Genomic DNA, 26,214 nt, shown 5'->3' on the forward strand with positions numbered 1-26,214 from the left:
AGCTGTATTTATTTATAACTACATTTAGTAAATTTACTGGACTGTTCCTTTAACTGTCTAGCTTGAGGGGGACAACAACCCTAAGATTCTTGAGCCCTGTTGTCTCCCAGACAAGGATTAAATCTGTTACCCACGTGCCCTAAATCCAAGGTTAAACATGGCAGAGATATACCAATACAGCAGAGGAATATACACAGCTATTTTTATATTTGTAATAATGAGACAATATTTTATAGCTTGTTTATGAAAGCACACAAAGTTTGTTTTATAATGCATGTTTTGGTAGAATCCAGTAACTATGAGCGTGTGGACTGAAGCAAGATGTCTTCAGTTAAAGTGCTCACTTCTAATTCTTCTCTGAGATGGCTTGTGAAAAGTCACGTCGGTGAGTTAAGTAACTGTGATCAATGATTCTAAATGTGAAAAATAGTTCTGGATGCTGGACCACCAAAATAAAGAAATAACCAAGCGATTAAATTTAATAGTATAAGGCAAACAAATGTTATAATATGTTTTTAACGTATAGGCCACACTTAATTGAAATAATATATGCTGTACAATAAAATTCATTGTATAAGATAAATATTTACAGTAATTTAGAGGTAAGTCAAAGCATGATTTCGCCTCTTCCCTCACTCAATGAGTGGTGGTGAGGGGGTCAATGATACCTGAAACCCAATTTCTCCTGCCACTTACTCCGTTCTGGTATACAGTTGATAAAACGTGGTTAATCAAGCTCAGGTTCTGTCTCACCCATCTGCCATAAAAAAAATAAAAAAAATAATCATTTGTTTTATAATTTAAAACTGTTTGCCGAAATGTTCTTTTTCAGTCTGCCTTTTTTTTATTCCATAGCTCTAAGAGCATGCTTGATGGTAATTGGCTGTAAAGAAGTTCTCGTTAATAGCTGCCTCTGATAAGCCAACAGTCAAGGAGCACATCATAACTGCTAAGCAGCACGCTGAGTGATTACATAGATCAAGTCAGCAAATTATTTGAATGGCTCTGATCTTTTTTTTTCATACTAGGCTGTTAATGAACAGCTGTACTTCCAGTACTGGATGACATGAATCGGCCATGTTGAATTGAGTTTTTGGCAACGTTCTTCAAAGTCTAATGAGAAGTTGGACATTCGTGAACAGATCTCCTGCATATTGGCTGCATTAGTAAAGAATGAGACATTGTAGACTACACAAAAGCTGTTTGCGTTTGACAGGCTGCTTTTGTTCTCCAGTGATAAATATCTTATTATCAAGCACCTATTAGAATTGATAAAGTAGTATTTATTTGACATCATGAAAAAAAAGTAACAAAACATTAAAGCACAGAGCAGCTGTGATCTGGCAAACGTATAAAAGCACAGGTGTCAATTTACTTGAGAGAAATCATATGTTTCCTATTTTGCAAGAGGATGTTACATCTTCCTAATAGCACAACTAAGTGAATCTCAGTACTTCTGCAATTTCAAAATATACAGTAAAATAGCTTTCTTTAGGATAATTGGCAAGAGGCGTCTTCACAGGTTCCCCCGAGTCGTCATTTAATTTTCCACTCTGTCTGCTCATTCCTATGTGTGCGTTAGGTGACAGCTATTGTCTGCCTAAATCAATGTTTAGAAAAACATTAGCCCTGTACGAGCTGTGTATACTTAAACTGCATAGGCCATATAAACATGTTATATAGAGCACTGCTTCAAATTAGTTTTACTGCATGTGATATTTCAAATCATCGCCTTTGTTCAAGCAAGGAGTTTAATTAGAGAAATTTGTCATTGTACAAGTTAACACAAACTTAACTTTGCCTTAATTTTCATAAACTATTTTTTTTTTTTTTTTTTTATTGTGTTTTGCAAATATAATGCAATGTTGCAGACGCAAACTGTAAGGATCTGTAGCTGCTAAAGTTTTGGAGAAAGTTTGTGGTCAGTATACTGTGTTGCTAAGCCAGCCCCCATCTCACATTACACACTATTTATATCCTCTCTTAGCAGTTTCCCCCTTAAAGCAGTTCCTTGGGACCACCTTCTGTTGGCTTTAACCTCTCCTACTCTTGACATCTGAGTAGCTCTCAAAAAGCTCATCTTGGTCAGAGTACGCTGCTCGAGCAAAGGAGACTGGCCACCAGGCTGAAGACCTGGATTATCTGATCTGTACTGAACGTGTGTCGTTACTGTTTGGGAAAAATATCAATTTACAGTGAAAAGTGACAGCCTTGTGGAGTTTAATCCTTGCTAACTCTCCAGCCTGCAACTTGAAACTTGCATGCCATGGAACACACACTATTTGGCTGCCTGCGCAGCCCCCATGCCACTTCTCAGGGCCTGCATCCCTTTACCCAATCTTCAATTTCCCTCCATGGAAGATCTGACCATATGTCCTATCCTGATCTGTCTTCGTCTTCGCCCTCGTGCATAATCGCTGGCTATCCAAATGAAGAGGGCATGTTTGGTAACCAACATCACAGAGGGCACCATCATCACCATCATCATCACCATCATCACCAGCAGCAGCACCAGAACTTGCAATCAAACTGGCACATTCCTCAGATGTCCTCTTCTCCTGCCTCTGCCAGGCATAGTCTTTGCTTACAGCAGGAATCGGGACCTCCAGATCTAGGAAACAGCCCCCCTATTTTGTGTTCAAACACGTCAAGTCTGGTCAGTAACAACTCTCCTGGTGCAGCGTGTGTGACGGGGGACTATGGCAGGCAGACCCTGTCCCCTGCTGACACAGAGAAGAGGAGCGGAAAAAGAAAAAGTGACAGTTCAGGTAAGGCTTATCTGCAGCAGACTGTCAATAGAACACTGCACTTGTATTTTTTACTTTAAGCTGTGCTGACTTCTAAGGGGCTGTCAGTCTAGCAGATTGCATATGCTAGTATTAATTTGTAGCAACATTTTGTCAGTCGCAAATCTTTAGTGCAAAGTGAGTTGATACTGTAGCCTGATCATATAAAGCTGTTTAACCCCTTAAGCACCATAGTTGTGTGAAAGGCATATATATGACTTGTTAAAAAGCATTTAAATGGCCAGGGAATTTTCACGTTTTATATTTATTTATTTATTACTGGCATTTACAAAGCGCCAACATATTCAGCAGCGCTGTACAATTAGGAAAGACAACACAATAAGAACAGACCAATACAAAAGGTAGAGGGCCCTGCCCGTGAGCTTACAATCTAAAGGTATTTAATTGCACCATCTATTTCACTGCATGTTTTTTTTGTCTTCTAATGATTCTCACATTTGAAGACACATATGTGAAAGTGACACATCGTTTTGGTTTAAGTATGTAGTAGCATTTGTATTTAAAGTACAGTCAGTCCTTGACACTAAAGTTAAATCACACTTTGTGCACCATAAATGCTTTACAAATAATAAATATATATTATATCACACTCATTTATGAAATATGTACGTTTCTCACACCTAGTCATGTTTTGGAAAAGTATATAACTTTAACAATGTGTCCATTTGCTGTGCAGCGTATCTTAATCACATTGCTTGGAGATGCAGTGGTTCACGGAAGTGAATATATAAAGATTTCTGTTAAATTCATTTCTGATTGTGTCACTCTCATTTAACCCTTCCAGTCCCAGAAGCTGTGCGTTTCTCAATCCTACAGCATAGAAATATTGCAACACATTGCAAAAGTATGTTTTATATAAAAAGGGGCTTGGTGAGAGATAATTAATATGTGCTAGATACAGGGCTTGATTTATGTTTAATATTTATGGGTAGGAAATATACATATAACTGATTAATGGATAGCATTAGCGATGATGCTTAGTAGTCAGTCACCAAATACTGATGCACCATAAATACATTTAGCACCTCGCGTTTACAAAAAGACACAATTAATTTTATTTGAAAATATTGTGATTATTAGTATAGTAACATGAATTGCTGCAGCAGATAAAAAAATAAATTGGCCACTTAATTAACTTACTGTTAAAAGCATTTATTTAATTTTGTCTAAAGGATAACTTTAAGGACCCAGGCATTTCTGAATGACTTTAATGAGCCTTCACTTCTTCTACTGGAAGGCTATTGGATGTATCTACTACTCTTTTTGTAAAAAAAAGCATTTCCCCACCTGTGGCTTCCACTACCCAGCTTGCAAACATGCATAGCTGTGCTGGTACTTCCTGCTGATGTATTTTTTTCACCTCTCAAATATAATTTAACTTTTGAATGATTTATTACATTGTACAATTCTAATTTAAACAGAATCACCAAAACAGTATAGTGTTTGATGTTCTTATTCTTAACATTCACACTCTCATGCAGAATGTGCAAAGTTGTTACGTTATGACATGTAAATACAAGAAGTGAAAATGCAAACGATATGTGATGATTATATTATCAAACCTTTTAAGTATTACATGAATGAGTGATGCTTGGAGTTATAGGAAGACTCAGAGACAATATTTCAGAGAGATGTTAGTGACAGCTTTTCTCAAATTCTAAAAACTCACTATTATAGAGATGCTTATGTTCTATTATCAACGTAGGGCAGGTAGGCCAAAATACAAAATCTGATTTAAATAAATAATTTATCAAAGCTGAAGATTTTTTTTTTCTAACTTGACTATGGTGTTCTTAATTATGTAAGCTTGCTGTCAGCTCACTGTTTAGTAAACAGCCACTACAGGGTTTAATATAGGATATCAGTAAGAGGCGGAGAGATTCAACTGCAGACTTAACAACTGATAACGCCTTAGTACATCTCCCACCCTATGTCTCAAACCACTGTGCAACTCAAAGAGTTAGTTAAGCAAGCTGTTGATGATGTAAGAAGGCCACATGTGTGAATCCGGGAGTCTCCCCATAGTTTAAGCTTATCCAAGCCATTTGTCTTCTAATGAAAATATGCTGTTGATGATTATGATAAATTATCAGCAAATGGCTTTGACAAGTGAGTGACATATTAGACACATACAATGGATTTTCAAATGGTTTTTGTTTTCTTTTGACGACCTTTTTAATTAGCAACTTTATGTAGTTATTTATGACACCTTAAACAGCCTTGAGATTATTTGCAATGTTCAAGGGATTTGCTTATGGTGCCTTCAAAGCAGAATAACCAGATTTACCCTCTGACCAGGAATGCAATAAAAAATGCATCACGCAGGGCAAGAGTCATTTTATTGCAGCATTATATCGCATGTATTCCACACGCATTCCTGTTTGGAGGGGATACCTGGTGACCCTCTTTAAGAATCATCCAATCATTTAAGAGTCACTTGCTATATTTATGTAAAACTCCAGGAAATTAATTGCAAAGAAGTATATGCATTATACATGCAAATAAAAAAAATAAAAAGTATATACATAAAATAGTTATACAGACAATTTAAACATACTTTCATCTGTATAAGGTTAGATAAGTTACCAGACATGTATGTTCAAGCAGTTTTTTGCTTTTAAATTTCATAAAATGAGAGCAGAATGCTATTTGCAAGAGACATTTTATATAGCTTTGTAATTGCAATTCGTAGTTCATAAGGATAGGTGTGTACTAGAAGTCATTTAATTAATTCACAATACATTATTAAGCATTTTAAGGTGACTTAACGGATCTATTACTAAACAGCATACCGAGAACGGATTTGCAAACATTTAGGCCAAATTGACTACGGAAACATCAGAGCTAGAAATATTTTCTTACATCTGTTATTTTGACCAATAATTAGTTCTCTTCTCTTTACAATTTGTCTATAGACATAATTCCGCACACATATTTTTATTTTCTGGGAGTCCTTTTTCTAAACATTGAGTTGTGGAGTGTTGACAACTCGCTTTTTAAGACACGAGAGCAGATTCGGAAAAAAACAATCTCTCACGTGACAGATATTTTTTTTTCAGTCTTTGCTATTTTCCTATATATTTTCCTATATATTTGGAAGGTTCCTAAGTCACCACGACTTGCTGCTGCGTGAATCGATCCCAACGAGCAGCGGATAGATTCTTTAAAGTCCCTATGGCCTACGGTGCAGACGCAGTTGATTGTCATGAAAGAATAAGGGGTGTATTAATGGGATTTATGAAGTGCTTTAAGTGAATTGCAATGTTTAGGCCAAATAGCTGAGCTAGAAAATGAACTAGTTAGAGCTATTTTTTCCAATTCAGCTACTTTTATATAAAAATTGCAGACCCCCTGTAAAGTCTCCCCATTTTCAGTAAATAAGCCAATGAGTGTTCTGTAGAACTCTATTTGCATTGGAAACTTTTTACAGAAGTGAGTCACTCCAACAAACCAAGAAGGAGCAATAATGAGGACTTATTGGTACGTTTCTATCAGGCAGTGATTCCATCTTCTGTTCACTCTCTGTTAGCTGCACATCAACAGATTCAAACCTGACACAGTTATTCACTAAAGTGAGAATTCAAAGAGAATTTCAAATTTAAGGCCAAAGTAGCCAAACCGGAAGCATAGCTGACTTAGAGAATGTTTCTAGTTCGGCTGTTTTTACCTTGAATTTGAAATTCATTTGGAATTCTCACTCTAGTGAAATATCCTGTGTAATATGATTGGGCAAACATAATTTATACATACACGCACCATTTACTAATATGACTAGCAATGTGAAACCTATCTATGTATGCAATTTCACTACCAGTTGTCCATATCAATAGTTGTGTTAATCTTTTGTCAGAGTTACTATGTATACAGTATTCGTAAAGCCCCATACACCATTTATTGCAACTTACATTTTTTAAATTTGCTGTTAGATCAATCAGAGCCGGATTGTTAAAAATATTTTTTAATCAATTAAAACAGGTTCATACACTTTAAATGATTGACTGTTCTATTATATTAAAACACCTTCAGTGAAATATTGACAATGGTATTCTATTGATCAATAGATGTCAAATGGGAGTTAATAAAACATATCATGTTAAATTAAAATAGGTTAAAAATGTTAATTACGTTACCTACCAAATTTTTTATTTCAAAGTTCACCACTTTACAATGAGTAAATATTCACTTCAATATATAATTTATAATGATAACAAGTCTGATCATAGTTGTAAAATATTATACATTAGATAATTAGTGTAATATTGTAATATTAAACGTTTCATTAGAAGAGTATATCATCACGAGGATCTAGCTATATAAATGATACTTGCGACATTGAGAAATTAATTCAGAAATTCAACATATTGAATATATTCATTCTTTACATTCTTGTGCTGCATCCTCTGGATCTTAGACAGGTAACCATACCAAAGAGAAACAATATCTATCTTTGTTTAAAGTTGAGTCTGTTTAAACAATCATGTAATAATAGATTTATGACAGGGGAAGAAATAATAGAAACTTTAACATACATGTCAGATGCACAGATATATGAGCTAGTTATAAAAGGGCAGAGTGAACAAGTCGATCTTTTATAAAAAATTTTTAAAGGTTATGAAAATTCAATTTATTTGTAACATTTAAAAATAATTCTAACATTTTATGTGAAGTCATGTAGTGAAAAAAAAGAATAATCGAATTAAAGACATCACATTAACGCAATAAAAATTGTTAAAAAAAGATGGAAACACAGAAAAGTGAACTGATTTTCTGAATATTATATATATATATATATATATATATATATATATATATATATATATATATATATTATCTATTTCACCATGGACAGGGCAAAGTGTATAGGATGCTTGCACGCACCTACCCTATTTTATAATCTTCTTCAAAGTCCCATAATGACCATTTTTTAAAATTGGTAGATATGAAAAATCATTTTGCATAGATTAAACATCATATCTATAATAAGAAACACCATATTTTTAGAGTTTAACATTATAATAATTATAATAATAATAATAATAATAATAAACACCTTTTATTAGTTATTGCCATGCACTTTAAATAATTATCTGCTATCATGAATAAAATTATTGCATTTAAACAATTAAAACGTAAACAAAACAAGGAAAAGACAATAGCATAAGTTTAATTCCTTGATACAAAACATTATTAGTATAGTTTATTTTTATAGAGCACACATTTTTATTTTCTGTACAAGATAAGAAAAAAAATTGTGTGACTTTCGTAAAATTTGCTTTTGAAAGGCAAAAGTGATCACTTTATGATTATTTTTAACATAGATTTCAGTTTTATATTTTAAAATAAAACAACATAACATTTATAGTTAATATGTGATTTAAAGAGCAACATCAGTCACTTTAAATTTATATAAATTACATTGTCATGATTCAGGAATTAAACATTAACAAAATAAGAGTTCACTTTAATAATTTTGGGGGATTAGCTATAACAAGTTTATTTTTAACTTGTGTTAAATATTTTACAAGCTATTTTTGATCTAAATATATATTATATACTTGGATTTAAAAAGAATATGTTTCTAAAACGTATGCATATCTAAAATTTTAATATTTTAGGAAATGTTATATTTTAAATAGCAAATATGTACATTTGTTTTGTCATATCTACTCATATTTATTTTATCCATAAATGTGAAAATGATATAAGAAATTAAAAAAGCAAGATTTCTGTGTAAAAAAAAACTTTCATAATTGTATACTTTTATCTCTTTTATATTATCGGAAAAATAAAAGTAAATATAAATTGTTATTCAGTAAAGAATGTAACTTTATTTCTAAATTAATTATAAAAAGACCATACGTATCCCTATATTTTTATATTACATATTGCTGAAATGGTGTTTTTTATGATTGTCATTGTAAAAATGCAGAAGTTTTAAATAGTATAAATTTAGAGCCATTGTTAAACATTTTTCATCCTATCAACTAAGCTCTTTCTATAAATATGTATATCTAAAGATAAGGGATGTTTTGTAAACAGTTTTCGAGGCACACTATAGGAAATAAATTGACAATTAGAAATTAAACCTAATGGATAATTATGTTGTTAGATCCTAAAGTGTTAAAGTGTTTTAACTTTGTAATGGTCCAATCAGAGGCACATTATTGCTCACTTAATCTCCTCCCTCAGGTCACTTCAAAGAGAGAATCTTCACAGTTAGGCATTTGTCTTTTTATGTTTTATTAGCAGTTTGTTAATTGTTGTTTTTCACGCCAGTTGTATGCAAGAACACAGAGGTTGAGGTATTTATACCTAATCAGTCAAAAGACAATTGACCATTTGGGACTTCAAACCTTTACAAACAGTATTTCCTAAAAAAAAAAAAAAAAAAAAAAAAAAAAAAGAAGAAAAAAAACAAAAAAAAACACATACTGGATTATTGAACTGCAGTCAAAGTGCTTCATGGTATTATTAATTTAGACATTTGTACTCCATAACTCAAGCTTTGGGAATTCATGTTGTTGTGCAAATATTTTGAGATAGCAAGCAGCTGGAATAATGGTGCTAATTGAATATGAGTGTCTACAAAAAAACAAATGGTAAATAGACGGAGTACATTTTATTGAATAGGCACTGTCTGTGTGAATAGTGTCTGTTTATTTTAAAAGCTATGATACAGGAAAATGATCATTGAGACACAAGTATGACATTAGCAAGAACGTGTGCTGTGCATTCTTTGAATTTTTGCAGCACTAATAGACAGGCAAATGCAAATTCGATTAATCAAAGTATCATTAACTTTCACATAGAGTATCTTGTGGATTTTCTATAACTACAATTTTTTTTTAAATCTGATTTGTTTAAATGCTTGTCTACTGTCATGTCAGGCAGGGCATATGTAGGGCACTAATTACCCTATATTTAAAATTACTCTTGATATCCATTCAGAGCTGTACAACATGCTGGGAGTAATAGGAACATTATACTACAAGAAGCAAAATATGTAAGGAGTTATTTACCAAAGAGAGGAATGTGATCATCTGAAAAAAGATTAGGAAAACGTAGGCCAAAAAAGCCGTTGAGTAAAAAAACTACAATCAAAAGATTGTCATCCTACTCCTTTTAAACTTTTGCAAGTTATTTCTGCCTGCATCCAAACTTACAATTTTGACGGAGTAGACCTCTAAAAATGATATCTATTTTGATTAATACAGAAACATTTTCTTCAGAATTATTTTGAAGTGGATCTATGAAAGTATATAAATTTTATTATAAGATGTACGTTTTTGTTAAGGCATATTTGTCAACTCAGGCTGGGCTAAAGATGCAAAGTAGTCTTTTTTTTTTTTTAAGTATTTCAAAGTATTTTAATTAAAAATCTGTTGCCTCTCAAATATTCTTATTTTCTTAAATAAACATAGTACAATGTTGAAATAAAATTCCGATATACAATTGAAAGGCGCTTTCCATGAAACAAAAACAGGTGGAAACAGTTGATCCATACTGTATAATCAGAAAAGAAACTTGAAAACTGTGTTTTATTTGAAATATATAATGTCACAGAAAAGTTTTAACCTTTGATAAAGATGGCTTACAGAAGTATGGAACGTTGTTGATGTTTTGAACTTGGGATTGTTGAGCTGTTGTGGAAAGCAGCACCCATTATTCTTTGATTGCTACAGACTGGAAGAGGATTATGGGAGTTGTAGTTTGACAGCAGTAAGAAGGCCTGATTTTAACACCGTCATGATATAATTTAGCAGAGACCCTTAGATCTCCTATATTGCTATGCCAATGTCTGGGCATAAACCTGCACCGATTTCTGTCAATGTTCCCCTTGTAGTTCAGAGCTTTCTTAAACATTTGAGTAAGCTTAGTGGGATGAATATTATGTTATAAGCTGGTACCTTCAGTGCTAGTGTTCAGACTGTAAATACCACATAGGTATATTCGTCCCTCTATACGTCAGTTACTATAGCTCCACATATCCTCTGTTAAGTCAGTCACTCCCTCATGGCATCCAAAATCTCTCTTTTCTGCCCTAGTGTTTTCATGAGAATATTCAGAAAATGTCAGAATATATGGTATGTACTAGTGCATCACAGAGATCCACAGTAATACATTACTTACCTGGCAGGGCCATATTACCAAAAGGTAACTTTTAATATCTTTTCACACGTATTGTTCTAATTCCTGTGGCCATTAAATGTCTTTCACTTTGGCATCGACTGTTAATTGAGTACAAGAAAAGGGGACCCCTAATTTAGTACCCTGCCCAGAGTCTGCCATAATCCATTTCAACAATACAATTCACTGTTTTATTTAACAGACCAATACATATGCAATGGGCATACTTTTAGCCATTCTCCCTTAAACAGACATGCTCATCTTAATCCTATGAAATATTAGGATGTATTCAGATAAACATGTGTATATATCACTATTATAAATACTGGGGGTCCTCGTAATAGATTTGTAGAGGGTATATATATCATATCTCTTCATCATTAAATCAGTAATATGTGACAAATCAGCAAGCAAGCTGCACATGATAGGCTATACACTATCCAACTACTTTTCTAATTCATCTATGTTATCTTAAAATTCCCAATTTCTAGAGTAGACACTACAACCATACAAATCAAACTATAATCACAAAAACATCATAATTTGATACTCGGCAACTTGTTGCAAAAAAACACCAACATTTACTGCTAACACATTGAGTGCTGAAAATATGTCTACCCTTTTAATTTACAATTTACAAGTATCTATTTCAAAGCAAAGGATCTGTTTTATAAAAACCTGACATGTTGCTGACTAAAAGTTCTATAATGAATTCACTCACCATTCTTTATATCATGGTGCACACCTCCCACATAATATGTATTAACATTTAATCATAGGAGTCTAGTCAGTAAATTTTGACCAGCCATTTTCCTTTTAAAGAAAAGTATTTTGAAACTTTGTTTCTACTTCATCTACTTTGATTTTAAATTCATAATTCCTTGGTGAATTCACAAAAATGTACTATGAAGTAAATAATCTTCATATGATTGTAAAGTCCCTGTACATACTCCACCATCTTCACATGACATTGCAGGTTTTGTGACCTGTAAGTATTACTAGATTTGGCTTGGTAGATGGCAGTTATAGTGAACAATAATCTGGGACTAGAAATTGTGACTGGCTGGCAGCTCCATATGTTGCCTCCAACCATTAAATGATGCCTACAATAACATAAATTTATAGGGTGCAACTAAGCATTTTGGGTGCATCTCATTTGTTTGCATGCCCACAACTTTCACTAAGGCGGCCATTTTAGAGATGGAAAAGAAAAATAATAGGCGCTCGCTATAGATGGTTGATTTGCTCTTCTTTGATCTTTAGGTAAGTATATATTTTAAGCTAATACTTCCTACCAGCCATTCATGGAAGTGAACATTTTTAATGGGGCACATCACAAATATCATACAGTTCTTAGGATGTTTGTGTGTCTATGACAGTTAAAATGTGCTAAAATTAAGTAGCACTTAAAGTAGCACTGTCACCTGAAACATAATTTTCATAAATCATAATGAAAAGAATAGGGGACGGGATTTATGAGAACTCAGATCATCTTGCACAGATCATATTCACTTTTGGTTAGTTATTAAAGGGACAGTCTAAGCAACAGAAAGAATAAAGCTTAATGTTGTGGTTTTGGTGCAAATAGACTGTCCCTGCAGTCTCTCCTCTGTAAAAGAGGTGCATTCTTTTGTAGTCCTGCAATATTTGCAGGACTGAAGTTCAGTATATTTACGCTCTGCATGAAAATGCCAAACACTACCAATAGAAATGTACTGTGAGCTGCTGATTGGGGCAGCATGGCTCCCAATGCTTCTTTATGGATCATTAGTAATGAGTTGGTGGTAAGGATACTCTTGTACGAATACCAAAACTGTTGTATATATACCTAGAATTACTATGGAATTTGTAATAGGGATGTATCAATGGGTATCTTTTCATAATAATTTACTCTTTAGAATGTTAGCTTGTTTGAGCAGGGTCCTCATTTACCTATTGTTCCTGTTACATTTTGTTATTGTTAAATTCCCCTTTTATTATAAAGCGCTGAGGAATAAGCTAGCGCTGTATAAATACCAATAATAATAATAATAATACTACCCTAGCTTTTTTAAAGGACAATGTATCTTTGTTCCTCAAAGCCAAGTCATTTCTGTCAGCAGGTGTTTTACATATCTGCCATTCAAATAAACCAGGCCAATCCAAATGCAGAATGCATCTTGGCAATACTGGTACAAGAGGTAGAAATTAAATTTACGGAAAAAAATGCTATCTTGTCACATGGACCTGAAAACAGGATAAAAAGTGGCAAAATGTATTCAACAGCTAAACAGTAAACAGTTAAATATGAACATTTGTTACTGGTACCATTTGGTTATGCAGACAGAAAGATATTTCCAGATATTTCTAGGGATTTTAAACTGAGGTAATGTTTCTTATTTTCGGGAAGATCGTTATAGTTTTATGGTACGGTTGCTGATGTCTGTAAGAGGAGACTTCTTGATCTGCTTCCTGGCTGGAACTGAGAATAGTGGCTCAATGCTACAAGTGGACTACAGGTTACAGGGGCTTTGAGGGGTTGGAGTGAACATCATGTTCGCAAAGTATGGGAGCTTGCCACTTAAATTGGAATAAACCAGCCATGAAATGTGAACTTTGAAATTAGCAGGGTCATTCACCAAAGTGAGAGTTTAAAGTGCATTTTCAAATTAAGGCCCTCATTTATTTATTTATTTTCTTCTGCAGGGCTTTATTCAATTTCTATATAACCGTGCAAGAAAGTTTAAAATATCTGACTAGTGTTCTCCCCTCCCACACAGGAAGACATTTTGAAGGGGAAATATAATTAACATATTGTACCAATCAGGAAAGGAGAAGTGGGTGTAAGGGTTCATATACCAGTCAATACAGAGCATGCATTATTTGTAACCTGCTGTAGTAGCTTGTAAAGTCCTTTAAAGTACAATAGTTAGTGTAAACTGCATGTATTTTATGTTGCCACAGACATTACTTTTTCACTTCCTATTAAGTTCACAGCTGGCATAAGTGGCAAGCATGGTTTTTCTGCTTGCATACTAACATTTCAGAACATTTTGGGGATACAATAAGTAAAAAAAGATATCAGATCCAATATTTATGTAAAGAGTGAGAGAATCAACAAGAATGGGGATTTTTGTACATTTTTGTATTTTACATTTTATGAGCAATCTTGATATGCTATCCTACTTTCCTACTTTCATGTGCTTGCTGTGTCAAAGAAATGTTCTGATAATAGCTTTATAACAAAAAGTGTTTAATATCTATGGAGCTGAATTGTTTTTATTGCATAACTATATTTCTTTTGTATTATCTTCTGTGATATTTCTATGTTATATTTGACCCAAAAATTTACAGGTACTCCATTTTAAGTGGTAAAAAGAAAAGTCTTGTAAGGGTTCATGAAAAAATTATATTTTGTTACTTGTACATCAGAGTTATACTACAGTAAATGCTGAGATTACATACGACATATGTTTCAATGCATAGAGAGATGATATTCTAAAAGTAATAATAATATTGACAATAATAATATTTAATCTGATGTACCACGAAACTTTATATTGTACCTCTACTGGCAGTTTATATAATGCTGCTAATTGAAGCCATCACTAGAAAAGCTAATGTTTTTTTCTACTGGCTGCCCTCTTTAAAATATCTTTGACACAGACTCTTTTTTTTAACATATAACCCTTGCGTCTTCAGATAATACTTATGACATCAATAGCTTGATTGGTTTCCAAATTTTGTAAGTCCCCCAGATTTGCATGTGCACATCAGTACCAAATTCCATGCAGCTAGAAGTAATGTGAACATTTGGAGACATGACAATGATACAGAGTCGTTGTAAATTTTTAGAAACAATGAAAAACAATTATCAAATAATTCTGTAAGTAAATCTAAGTCTTTGAGAGTTTGAATTTATGTATTAAATTTGGTCATCTTTATGCAGATACATTAACACATTGAAGGCAATGCGTCTGAGCACCATATATCTTATTGTATGATAGTACTTATATTCCTATTTACTATTCCTTATACAGTTATTGTTCTTAGGTGTATGACAGCAATGACTAGACCTGAACGCGGCAAAAAAATAATTTAATCGGCCAAAATTGTTTTCCGAATATGATAGTTAGTTCAGGAGCTCTAACACACCATGATACATATTCAGGGAAATGATTCAGATGAACAAAAGAGGGAATGAAAATTGACTACTCAGTTTACCGCAAAACCGAATGCACAAGTCCAGTGATGACTTGTCAAGCTGTTCCGGACTTCATTATACTATTCCATTAATGTGGATTGAATATGTGGATCTTGGTATTATATTTTAAACCTTTTTGTTATTTAATGATTTTATAATATTATGTTCATTGTGTATTGTAAACAAACATGTATGTGTGCCATGTGATTAGAATAACTCAGTCAAGTTTGATAGTGTTTGTTCCTGGTGGCATACAGACAGACACACACATACACACAGACACATACACAAATACATACAGACAGACACACACACACACACACACACACACACACACACAAGACACACATACATACCAAGACACATACATAAAAAAGACAGGCACACACACATTCAGACAGACAGACACAGACAGACAGACACACACGATAAACGTACATACAAAGACACATACAAACAGACAGGCACACATACATACAGACAAGACACACATAAATACATACATACATACAAACAGACAGGCAGGCACACATACATACATACATACATAAGACACACATACATACAAAGACACATACATACAGACAGAAAGACAGAGACACACACACACACACAAGACATACATACAAAGACACATACATACAAACAGACAGGCACACATACATAAAGACAGATAGACACAGACACATACAAACAAACAAACAAACACACACACACACACACACAATAATTAAGTCACCCTCCTGTTTCCTACCTTTTAGGTGCAGGAGGGTGATTTTCCCTGGGGTCCAGTGGTGGCTCAGGTTGATGGGAGTCAGCGTTCTTACTCTGACTCCCTGTTCTTCCACCCACACGGGCTCTGTGTGTTAGCTGGGAGGAGTGACGTGCAGTCACTTCCTCCCAGCAGTGATGATCTCATCACATGACAATCCATCTCCATCGGGTGGTCCTGACAGCATGGACCACCCGATGGGCACCTTAACATGCGGTCCCCCTGCAGACCCCTGTAACCGGGTGCCCGTCATCATCATTTGCGGCCCTGGCCTGCGCGGGGAGTGACGGGCCCGGTCACAGCTGCGACCCCTGCGACCGCAGTATGTACGCCAGTGCTCAGTTGTGTTTGAGCCATGTAGTAACTTTAAAACCCTATCGTAATATATATGTTTAATAATTGTGTAGTCTCCTATAAGTATTCATAAACAGACAAAACAAGCTGCAATGTTATAGAATGTTCACAAATGTTCTTGTTGATCAAGAAGTACCATTACTTATTAGATGCAAATATTTTCCTTACTATTGCATATTGTCCAGGGCCAGACCTTTTTGTCAGGTGATTGTAAGAGAGGGGTTAAGGTCAGCATTCGATTGTATTGTTTGTTTAGTGTTAACAGGATTAAAAGCTTGAGAGGTGTTATAGTTGTGGTAAAAAGGGTGTTTTGAATTATTGAGTTTAGGGTTAGAGTGAGGTTAAATATAGTGTTTGTGGGGGGCGGGGCCGGGCTGCCGAGCTGAGCGGTCGCAAGACGGCTCGGCTCCCGCAAACAGGGCCACAACTAGCCTACAAATCGCAATATTGGTGGGAATTACCGGCAATTTCCTGCGACCATCGTTGTACCCGGGCTGCCCGAGCCGAGGAGAGGCTTGCTCTCGCAGTTTTAGTCCCTCGGAGGATGGGGCCCGCTGCACCAGGCGGGACCTATACTGGCGGTGAGTGAAACGGACGGCCGCCGCAACACTAACCCGCCCGACGGAGCCCGACACGAATGGAAAACCTGCGGACCCGGTCCTGCTTCCCCCCCACTGGACCGGGGGGGTGATCCCGGTCCACATAAAGCTAAGCCAGACTAAACAGCTTCCTGAGACGCCGCTGTCGTACAGCCTGCGACCTGCACACAAAATGGCGGAGGCCATGCGCACACTACAAGCAGCCTCGAGCACAGGCCTTCCAACTGCCTTCATCTCTATCTGTACACGGGGCTGTGCCACACGGAGGCCCTCATATCCGAAGCTACCTCTGGCACCTGACACCCACCACCTACCACACCTGTGGATGCCGCGGTCATGGGGCCCGCTCACTCTTCTACTGAGCTGGGCGCTCGCAGGGAGGGAACCCCCCCCACAGCCTGCCATACACCCAGGGAGAAGCTTGGGACCCGGCGGAACCCTGGGCCCACGGACCTGATGATGGGCCCAATGGCACAGGGCAAGAGCACCTACACAGGCCTCAGGCCGAAGACCAGCGGCCCTCGACCGCAGAGAAGCCACTGCAGGGACCGTGGCATGGCATCGCTCACCCGCAGCGAACTACAGAGGACTCGGGGCGCAGACACTCCAGACCCCAATGGCGACCGAGCTTACGGCAAATCAACACAGGCCTTCTGACCAGCCATGGCATAAAGCGACACCCGCATCATTGCCTGTTATGCAGCAAGACACTGCAGCCCAACGTCGGACACACACTACATGCCCATCAGCGGGCTGATGCCGCAAAACTGCAAGCCTGAAACCGGCATGGGCCCAAGGGGACTGTACTGTGGACTCGGGGCACCTTTGCTCTTCACATCGCACTGTAAGGACTCCCTCCAACTCACGCCCGGTCGACCAGAATACGCCACTCCACACCGGCTATGTGAGGGTTGTTATTATGAAGACTGCTACCACTTATGTCTCTCAGCTTAGTGCATAACCTACTGTTGTTTATGATGTTGAATAGCTGTCCCTAGCTAGCCTAACGTAATCTTACATTTTAACTTGTCTTCATGGGATATGCATCTCACCCTATTATCTGCTATGCACTATTTGTTATGCACTATTATTTGCTATAGCTTAATGGAACTAGTGGGGCTAGTAAGATTTATTTCCATCTCACACCTCTTGTAACGGGTTAAACAGATTGAGCCTAATTACAATGTGCAAAGTGCAAACCAAGCTTACACGTCCATTTTGAACGTATGCACGCCCTACTCACCATGTCTGGCAACTTGTAATTAATATAACATGTGAGAAGCCCCAACCTGCCTAATAATCTGCAAATTAAGCTTACATTCTTAACCCTAGCATTTAAAGGGGGCTATCCCCCATACACAAAATATGACCACTCTTTATTGGTTTATCATTTTTAAAAATGTGCAGCACCATCATATGCCACAAGTCTCACGCTTCTGTTTGTAACTGTTGCGGCATGGCAGAAATTATATGCTTAAACCTTGCGCACAAAAATTGAAACACTATAAAATGAGGCTAGCAAATGTTTAGAGATGATATACATGACATCGCATTGATCCCGATATGTATGTAACTTTATTGTCTCCATTCTTATTTTCTGTACCCCCAAACTTTTACGCCTCAATAAAAAAGAGATTTACAAAAAAAATATAGTGTTTGTATAAAAGTGGGACTTGCAGTTGGGAAAAATTTAGTATTAGGGTATGTGGCAATGGTTGTTTTTAAGATTATTTAAATCAAGGATTAAGATAGGTTATTTGTTTTGCTTTTTAGAGCAGGCTTTTTGTGCCAAAATCTGGCACGGAAGAAGGGTTTGATTTGGTTTTGGGAGGGGTCAAATTTAGATTTTGGGAAAAAGGGTGTTTAGGGCATGTGGTGTTTTAAGAGTTATTTGCAAATTACATATCCTCATATGCCAGTCATTCTCTTAAGTTTCATATTAGACCTGTGGAAGCTGTTATACAGTGTGCATCACTACTAGCTGTCCTATGCTATACAGTGTGCAATTTTCTTGCTCTTGTGTTAGTGAGGGTAGCACACTGGAGTTTTGTACCCTCTATAACTGTATCTGCAGCTTTACTATCAATCACAGGAGGATGACTGAACTGCAAGGACATTAAATATGGCTCCAGGAACTTATTTGTCCCCACCAGCCCCAAAAGGGCTGAAACAGATGCCCCTTACATGATATGCTAATGTAGGCAGGTGCCTACTCTGCCTAATGAAACATTTGGTACTCATAATGTTAAAAATGTGTTAAATGTAAAACAAATTCTATGTTCAGCTCATAAAAATTCTACATTTTAAAGCTACATTTTGGAACATGGACATCTTATAGATCAAATCTGGATGATGATTACCCTCTGCATATATAATTTCTCTTGAGAAAGGATGAGAATTGGGTTTGAAACTTAGACTATGCAATAATAAGAGTTTGTTATTTTGAACTAAAGAAACCCTCTGAGAACCTTCTTCATTGGCATTTGTTTAAATTTATTTTTTTATACATATATCCGAAAGAAGAACTAGAAAGGATGTGGAAAGCAAAGGCAGTAGTCCCAGTTGTGATAGGAGCATTTGGGGCTGTCACTCCCAAGTTGGGGGAATGGCTTTAACAGATTCCAGGTGGTACATGTGAGATAGCTGTCCAGAAGAGTGCAGTTCTAGGAACAGCTAAGATACTGCGCAGAACCCTCAGACTCCTAGGCCTCTGGTAGAGGACCTGAGAATGAGGAATAAAATATACCACCCAGTAAATTTAAAATTAAGTGTGATGTAGAAGGGAATAGTTGAGTATAGACTTTTATATATTGGCCTGTTTACTGGAGTTTTGGTGAGCTGAGAAGCAACTTTCTATTAAATATGGAGGAGTTTTAAAACTGTATTTGGGTGTATGATATTCTTGATTACCAATTCAAAATTCCCTCGTGTGTAATCCAGTAACACCAAGAGTGAAAGTGATCATCATAAAGGGCCTCAATTATGGCTGTCCAGTCATGGACAGAAAGAATACATAACTTAGAAAGGCACCATAGAATACATCATTCCCTTATTTAAAAGCTATTATGTTTGGTAAATAAGCTGGAACTATACTCATATTGAAGAAGAGTATCCAAAAGCCGTTTTATATGAGAATATACAAAAGATGGGGTTAAATAATTATATATATATATATATATATATATATATATATATATATATATATATACGTGATGGGATTAAATAATTAGAGGGAATAACACCAGCTATTAAATTAATATCCAACTTCATGTTCTTAAACTTGCTAGTTCTTATGAATTTTAAAAGGTCATTCTAAGTCCCAAAACCAATACAAAGCAATGTAGTGGTCTTGATGTAAAGAAACTGTCCTTGGAGACTTATTCATGTAAATACTTTCTTTTCTGAGACACTCAGACAGCCACTAAATACCTTTCCTAGTGTGGTCCTGCAAATTTTGCAAGACTGGCATTCAGCATCTTCATGCTCTGTATGAAGATGCCGAACACTCCCAATAGCCATGAATTGAGCAACTATAAAGTGATGTTGATTGGCACAATGCTGTGCTTGAAATGGTTGCACACTAGCCCTGACAATTCTTCCCTATGGAGAAGCACTGGATTGACTACCCTGCATTACCATTTTAGGAGGAGGCAAATAATCTTCCCAGCAAATAGAATATTCCCCAAACATGAGCCCAGACTTCATGAAGGGTGTAACAGAACTGACCTTTATTGAAACAGACTGGCTTTTATGAGAAATCATCCTGCAAGAGGACCTCCCACAGCAAACAAATACATTAACCAATCGTTATACAGTATTTCACTAATACACGCCTTCCCTCTGCCTGAGAGATATTGAGATAAGTTAAGGAATAAATCAATTATCTCCAGGCAAAGGGCACACATTTTCCCCAAAAGTTAGAACACCCCTTTCCCCACAAGGCATTCCCACAACATACATATCCACTGATAGCCCCGATCTGGGGGACAAACATATCCAAATTTCACTCACATCGGTTCAGGTGTTCTTGAAAAGTGTGGAAGTCATGTTTTACCGACCACACACGAGGTTCCTGCCCAAAACAGTTCCACGAATTCAGCGTGTGCGGTCGGTCAATTGGGAAAAAGGTGAGAAGCGAGCAAAATACTGAATAGCTCCTCCTGGCTCATAGCAGCGATTGTTCCCCTTGTCTGCACGAACATAACTACCGAATTCTGCTCTTCTGGCTGTTCAGTAAGTGGGAGAAGCTGGTGTTCGGTAGTTTTCAGCGGTGGTTCGTGAGGTCGAGTGTCCGATGCAAACAAGAAGGCCGCCATTTTCTTTTCCACGTGGCGTTCAGCTATACGAACAGCGGCCACCCAGGGAACACTTAATCGACGGTACTTTTGAACTTAACAAGCCAGGAGGGTGGTCGGTGTTCAGTAGTTTCAAACTGCCGAACTAATAACCAATATTTATACAGCAAAATGGAGAAAACACACGAATATAGAAGAAAATGTCGAAATAAAGTCCATTTTCTTCACACTGAAGTTTTAGGAAAACACTCTTAACGATCGAAATACATATTTGCATTCCTAATGTTAGAGTGTTCCTTTAATAAAGATAAGTAGCAATTAGCTGTGGTGGTTTACATTTGGTTGATGTATAGATTTCTTTTTTCAAAATCAACTATTTTGATCAAAATATTCCTAGCATGTTGAGATCGTATCTTTTTTTATTGTAAATATATGTTTATTGTTTTTTTTTTTAAAATTATAATTAGTTCGTCCTTCAGCATAGGTAATGTACATGTCGATGATTCACAGGTCATCTCAAACATTAAGGCACATTGTTTCATTTTAAAACTCGCAGGTCTTGGAGTGGAAACAAAAACATTTGAGGTCTGATGGACATGTAGGTCCCGATTCATACACATAATTACAATGTAATCAAGCATCAGTTAAGATTGTTGGGAGGCTTTTCTCATGTGTTCTCTGTTTAGCTTTGGTGGTAGTGCCCGGTATAGTGTGTGTTATAGCTCTCTGCTTGATATCAAAAAGCCCCTTTGTGTCAGGAGAGCTAATATGGGTAGTTGTATGCTTGGTTGCTTGTTTGCCTTTGCTATGGGTAGTCTTAGCTTTGTGTCACTCCTATACGGTCTTTTGAAGATTCCATGCCTATTTTGTTTCCGCTTTGAGGGGGGACTTCCCTTTGAACTTGGAGAGGCTAGGCTCTCATTTCTGAGAGGTGTTTAGAAGGGGGACATATCAGAGAGGAGGGAAGAGGGAAGGAAAATGGGAGAAAGAAAAGTGAGGTTAACTGTAGGTGTGGGGGGGAGATTTGCACGCAAAGTAGGTAATAAGAATGGGCAGAGAGTTGTGGGGGTACTGTCAATTAGTCCTATGGGTCTCGTCATATCAGAGTTTAAGTGTGAAGTCTTCTTTCACAGTTGAAAGTAGCCAGTGGGCCCAAGTCTCTGCATAAATGGTGGGGTGTTGGTTGTACTCATGATCAGTTCCTCTATCGCCCAGAGCTCCTCCATCTGGATGAACCATGCCTGGAGAGGGGGGTGATTGTCTGCCTCCAGAACTGTAGGAGAACCTGCTTGGCTATATTTAGGATTCTAATGGTCATAGATTTCTTATATTTAGATCTGGGGGTAGTTGTGTGATGCAGGAGCATCGCTGCCGGGTCCATGAGAGGTGGCACCTCAGAAAACATCTCCAGCATGCTGAGTATTCCTACCCAGTACGGTCTAATTCTCTCACAGTCCCACCAAATGTGAAGTTTGCTGTCGACCTCTTTTTTTCACATCTCCAGCACAGATTGGTATGTTCCGGGTCGATATTGTGTAGGATAGTTAGTCAATAATTTAAAAGTAGTCTCCTGTGTTCTACTATAGACTGAGCAGTGGTGTGTGAGATATCAGACCTTTTCCCACTCTTGGTCAGTAAGCGTCCTGTTTAGGGCTGTTTACCATTTTCCCATGAATGTTTTTTTTTTGTTGGGGTCCCACCCTGTAACATGGAATATAGGAAGGAGATTCTGTGTGGTTGGGGGTCTGGGTGTATGCAGGCTGTTTTGAATGTAGAGCGTTCCCTAGTGAGTGCGCTTTCTTTAGGTAGAGTGTTAACAAGGTTCACTAGTTGTGTGTGTTTAAAGTATTGCATGAAGGTGGGTGTGACCTCCCCAAGCATGTCTGTTAATGGCTTGCATCTATTGCGGGCGAGTATGTGGTGAAGGCATAGGGTAGGGATCAGTATGATGTCCCTGAATGTATTTGGGTCTCGTCCAGGTGGAAAGTTGTCATTGAATGTCAGTCGGAGTAGGGGGGAGGGATAGGGTGCAAGGCCGCTTTTCCCTGAGATCCCTCTCCACACACTCAGAGTGTGGCGTGTGTAGGGGGAGAGTTTACGCCTCTCTGGGCCTCCCAGGCCCCAGGCCATTGCCTCCTCCACTGCCTTCCAAAGCTTGTGAACCTTGCTTTTTGTCCATTCCATCACACATTGGAGGTGGGTGGCCGCGTAGTAGAGGTGGAAGTCTGGCAGTGCCAGGCCTCCCTGTCTTTAGGTTGCATGAATGTAGGGAGTTTCATCCTCTGCCTTTTTCCGTCCCAAACGTAATTACCCATTGCGAATCGGAGAGAGTTAAAGAAGGATTTGGGGATCGTGAGTTGAGAGCCTATCTTGACTCTTTGTTTAGTGAATTAACTCACCATAACTCATTGTTTAATGAATAAACCATTATGAGTGACTTCACATTTAAGCCATTAGGAGAAGTGCAAAAGACAAAAAAATTGATATATAGTATCAGATGGAACCATGAGGAAATATCTAATGCATTATCCACCAAACTTATAGGGTTAAGGTAGCAGTAGTTTTGTTAAAACACATTTATTTGGTAACTGATATAATACAAATTGAGAAATGTTGAGTTTGTTTTGTTTCCTGTTTTAAATTCTTTATTCTATTTTTGCATCACATGCTTGTGTTTAATAATAAAGTAACCATAAGAAATTCTAAGCAGTAGAGTGTATTTTTAAAAAGTACAATTAATTTGCTTAAAGTAATATAAACTGACTGCCAGACATCGTTATTTGCTGGCCTCTACCGATGTCTTATTGCGGTTGCTTATTTATAAGTTTATGGTACGTCTAGCACTACAAAGAAATGAAAGCCAACCCTTTAATGCATTTTGAATTTTAATAGCTGTTTGAATTCATTTTAGAGTGGATCTAGAGACTGCAGTAGATGACTTCTTCTGTTTGGCTAAAATTATAAATTATGAATTAGGACATTCATTTGGCTCCAGATACGTTTTGGATTCAGTACCTTATACTGTAACTTTGTCTTTTATTAGAGGAAATGAACGTCCACGAAGAAAACTTCTGGAAATGTTATACATTTAATATATTTCTTTGAAGATTCAAAAAAGAGTGGTTTAATATCATAAATAGTAAATCCACATTGTACTGTGTGATTGTGGGGTTTGCTCCAATGAAGTCTTTTTGCAAAAGGTTAGGACAATTTGTAAAGAGTGATCTTGTTAAATGTGAAGACAATTACCAACTTGTTTCACGTTGTTCAAAGAGTATTAGCTTGACCTTTGCTATAACGGTGTTCTAGAAATGGATGTAATTATGAAGTGGGTTTCCTCAATCAGTTATTGAATAAAGTATATGTGGTAGGTGATTGATTATATTCTGGATAAAATGTTGCACTTAATATCTATTAATAATAGTATGGGCACATATCAAGTTTGGATAAAATATAAAAAGGTCAGAATATAATTTTAAAGGATTATTAAAATGACATCAACATTGACCGAAATGATCTTAAAATTCTGAAGAGAACAGTCCATGATCAAATAACAGAAATTGTTACAACTAAAATCTATGTAAACAAAGAGGGGTTATTTACTAGACAGTAAAGTGTTGCAAATGTAAAATGAGCTAAACCTAGCAACACAAAAAAGTCAAGATGAAAAAAAATGTTCATTTTATTTTTGCGTGAATTATTTAATTTTATTTTATTACCCACATTTTTATTTTTATTTAAAGGGGGTGTATATATATATATATATATATATATATATATATATATATATATATATATATATATAGTATATATAATCCCACACACACACTTTTTGTTAAAAATAATTTTATGGCAAAGAAATTGAAAACTAAATCCTTTACATAAAAGGAAAGCTGGCAATTTGGCATTGATTCCATTGTCTGAAAACGCTTGTAAATTCTAAGCCACGTCAGGGTTTCATTTCCAACATATTAATCCTTAAAGAATATTGCACAACAATATTGCAAAACAAAATGTATTGTGATAATTTCTAACTTATAGATTGTATAATAAAACATACTAATGGACATTATTTGGAACAATTTCACAAGTTATTTAGTTTCATCTGATGTAAACTGAACCAAAGGAAAAAAGGGGAAAAATTAATGAAACAACCTCATCCTCCTACAATGTGATGAAATAGAAGTATGTGGTGATCAACGTTATTCTTCATGGTTAGCAGGGTACATTTTTGTAATTAGTACTAAAACTATACATTTTGTATATTTATCTTTCTTTATATAAAGTTATATTTTATGTGTGTATTTATGTATGTATCTGATTGTTTGTCTATCTACACCTTGCAATGTGTACCCAGGACATACTTGAAAACGAGAGAAATCTCAATGTATCCTTCCTGGTAAAATATTTTATAAATAAATAAATGTGATTGTGAGAATAGATTGAGTATTGACTGACTTTTCATTAAAACTAAAAATACATTTGCTGGCAATTTTACTAGCACAGTGTGTTGGTTGAAATTGGATACTCTTTAAAGGAACACTCCAAGCACCACAAACATCACATGGTACTGTAGTAGTTATGGTGCCAAGAGTGCGCTGGCACCCACCCGAATGTAAGTAGTCTAACTGTTTGTTAACTGCTTAATTTCTTACCTGGAGTTCACTGAGAGCCAGTCACTGCCTTCAGAAATGGAAGCTATCTGCCTGGCAGTGTAAGTCTTTGATCATTGACTGACAGCAATCAGTTGATGCTCTCAGCCAATAAGCGTGTCCTGCATTGCAGGGTTTAGCTCATCAGAGCTAACAGAAGTTCCAAGCAGAAGTTTCCAGCTCTCAATATAGGTAGTGACTGGTGCCCTGTGAACCCCAGGTAAGAAGCAAAAGTGTTAGCAAAACGTTTGGCTACTTACATGGTGGCCACCAGAGCATTATTGACACTATAACCAACTATAGTGGGCTGTAGTGGTTATGGTGCTTAAAGTGCTGGTTTAATAAAGGTATTATAATCCAGGGCAACGTAAGTGACAATGTATATTTCTCATATCTGGTTAATTAATATAATTTTTTTCTGAGCT

The 26,214-nt window shown here is 36.4% G+C and overlaps 1 protein-coding gene across 1 annotated transcript in view; it reads left to right on the forward strand.

Annotated features, from left to right (window-relative positions):
* Positions 1-2,016: 2,016 nt before the first annotated feature.
* MEOX2 (mesenchyme homeobox 2) overlaps positions 2,017-26,214 on the forward strand; it is a 79,894-nt gene continuing 55,696 nt past the window's right edge. The window contains exon 1 of the mRNA XM_063450739.1: positions 2,017-2,768. Within this exon, the coding sequence (XP_063306809.1) occupies positions 2,267-2,768 (502 nt within the window). The 5' untranslated portion in view covers positions 2,017-2,266. The remainder of the gene's footprint in view (positions 2,769-26,214) is intronic.

The sequence above is a fragment of the Pelobates fuscus genome, chromosome 4 (genome assembly GCF_036172605.1).
Source record: "Pelobates fuscus isolate aPelFus1 chromosome 4, aPelFus1.pri, whole genome shotgun sequence".
In the NCBI taxonomy this organism is placed as follows: Eukaryota; Metazoa; Chordata; class Amphibia; order Anura; family Pelobatidae; genus Pelobates; species Pelobates fuscus.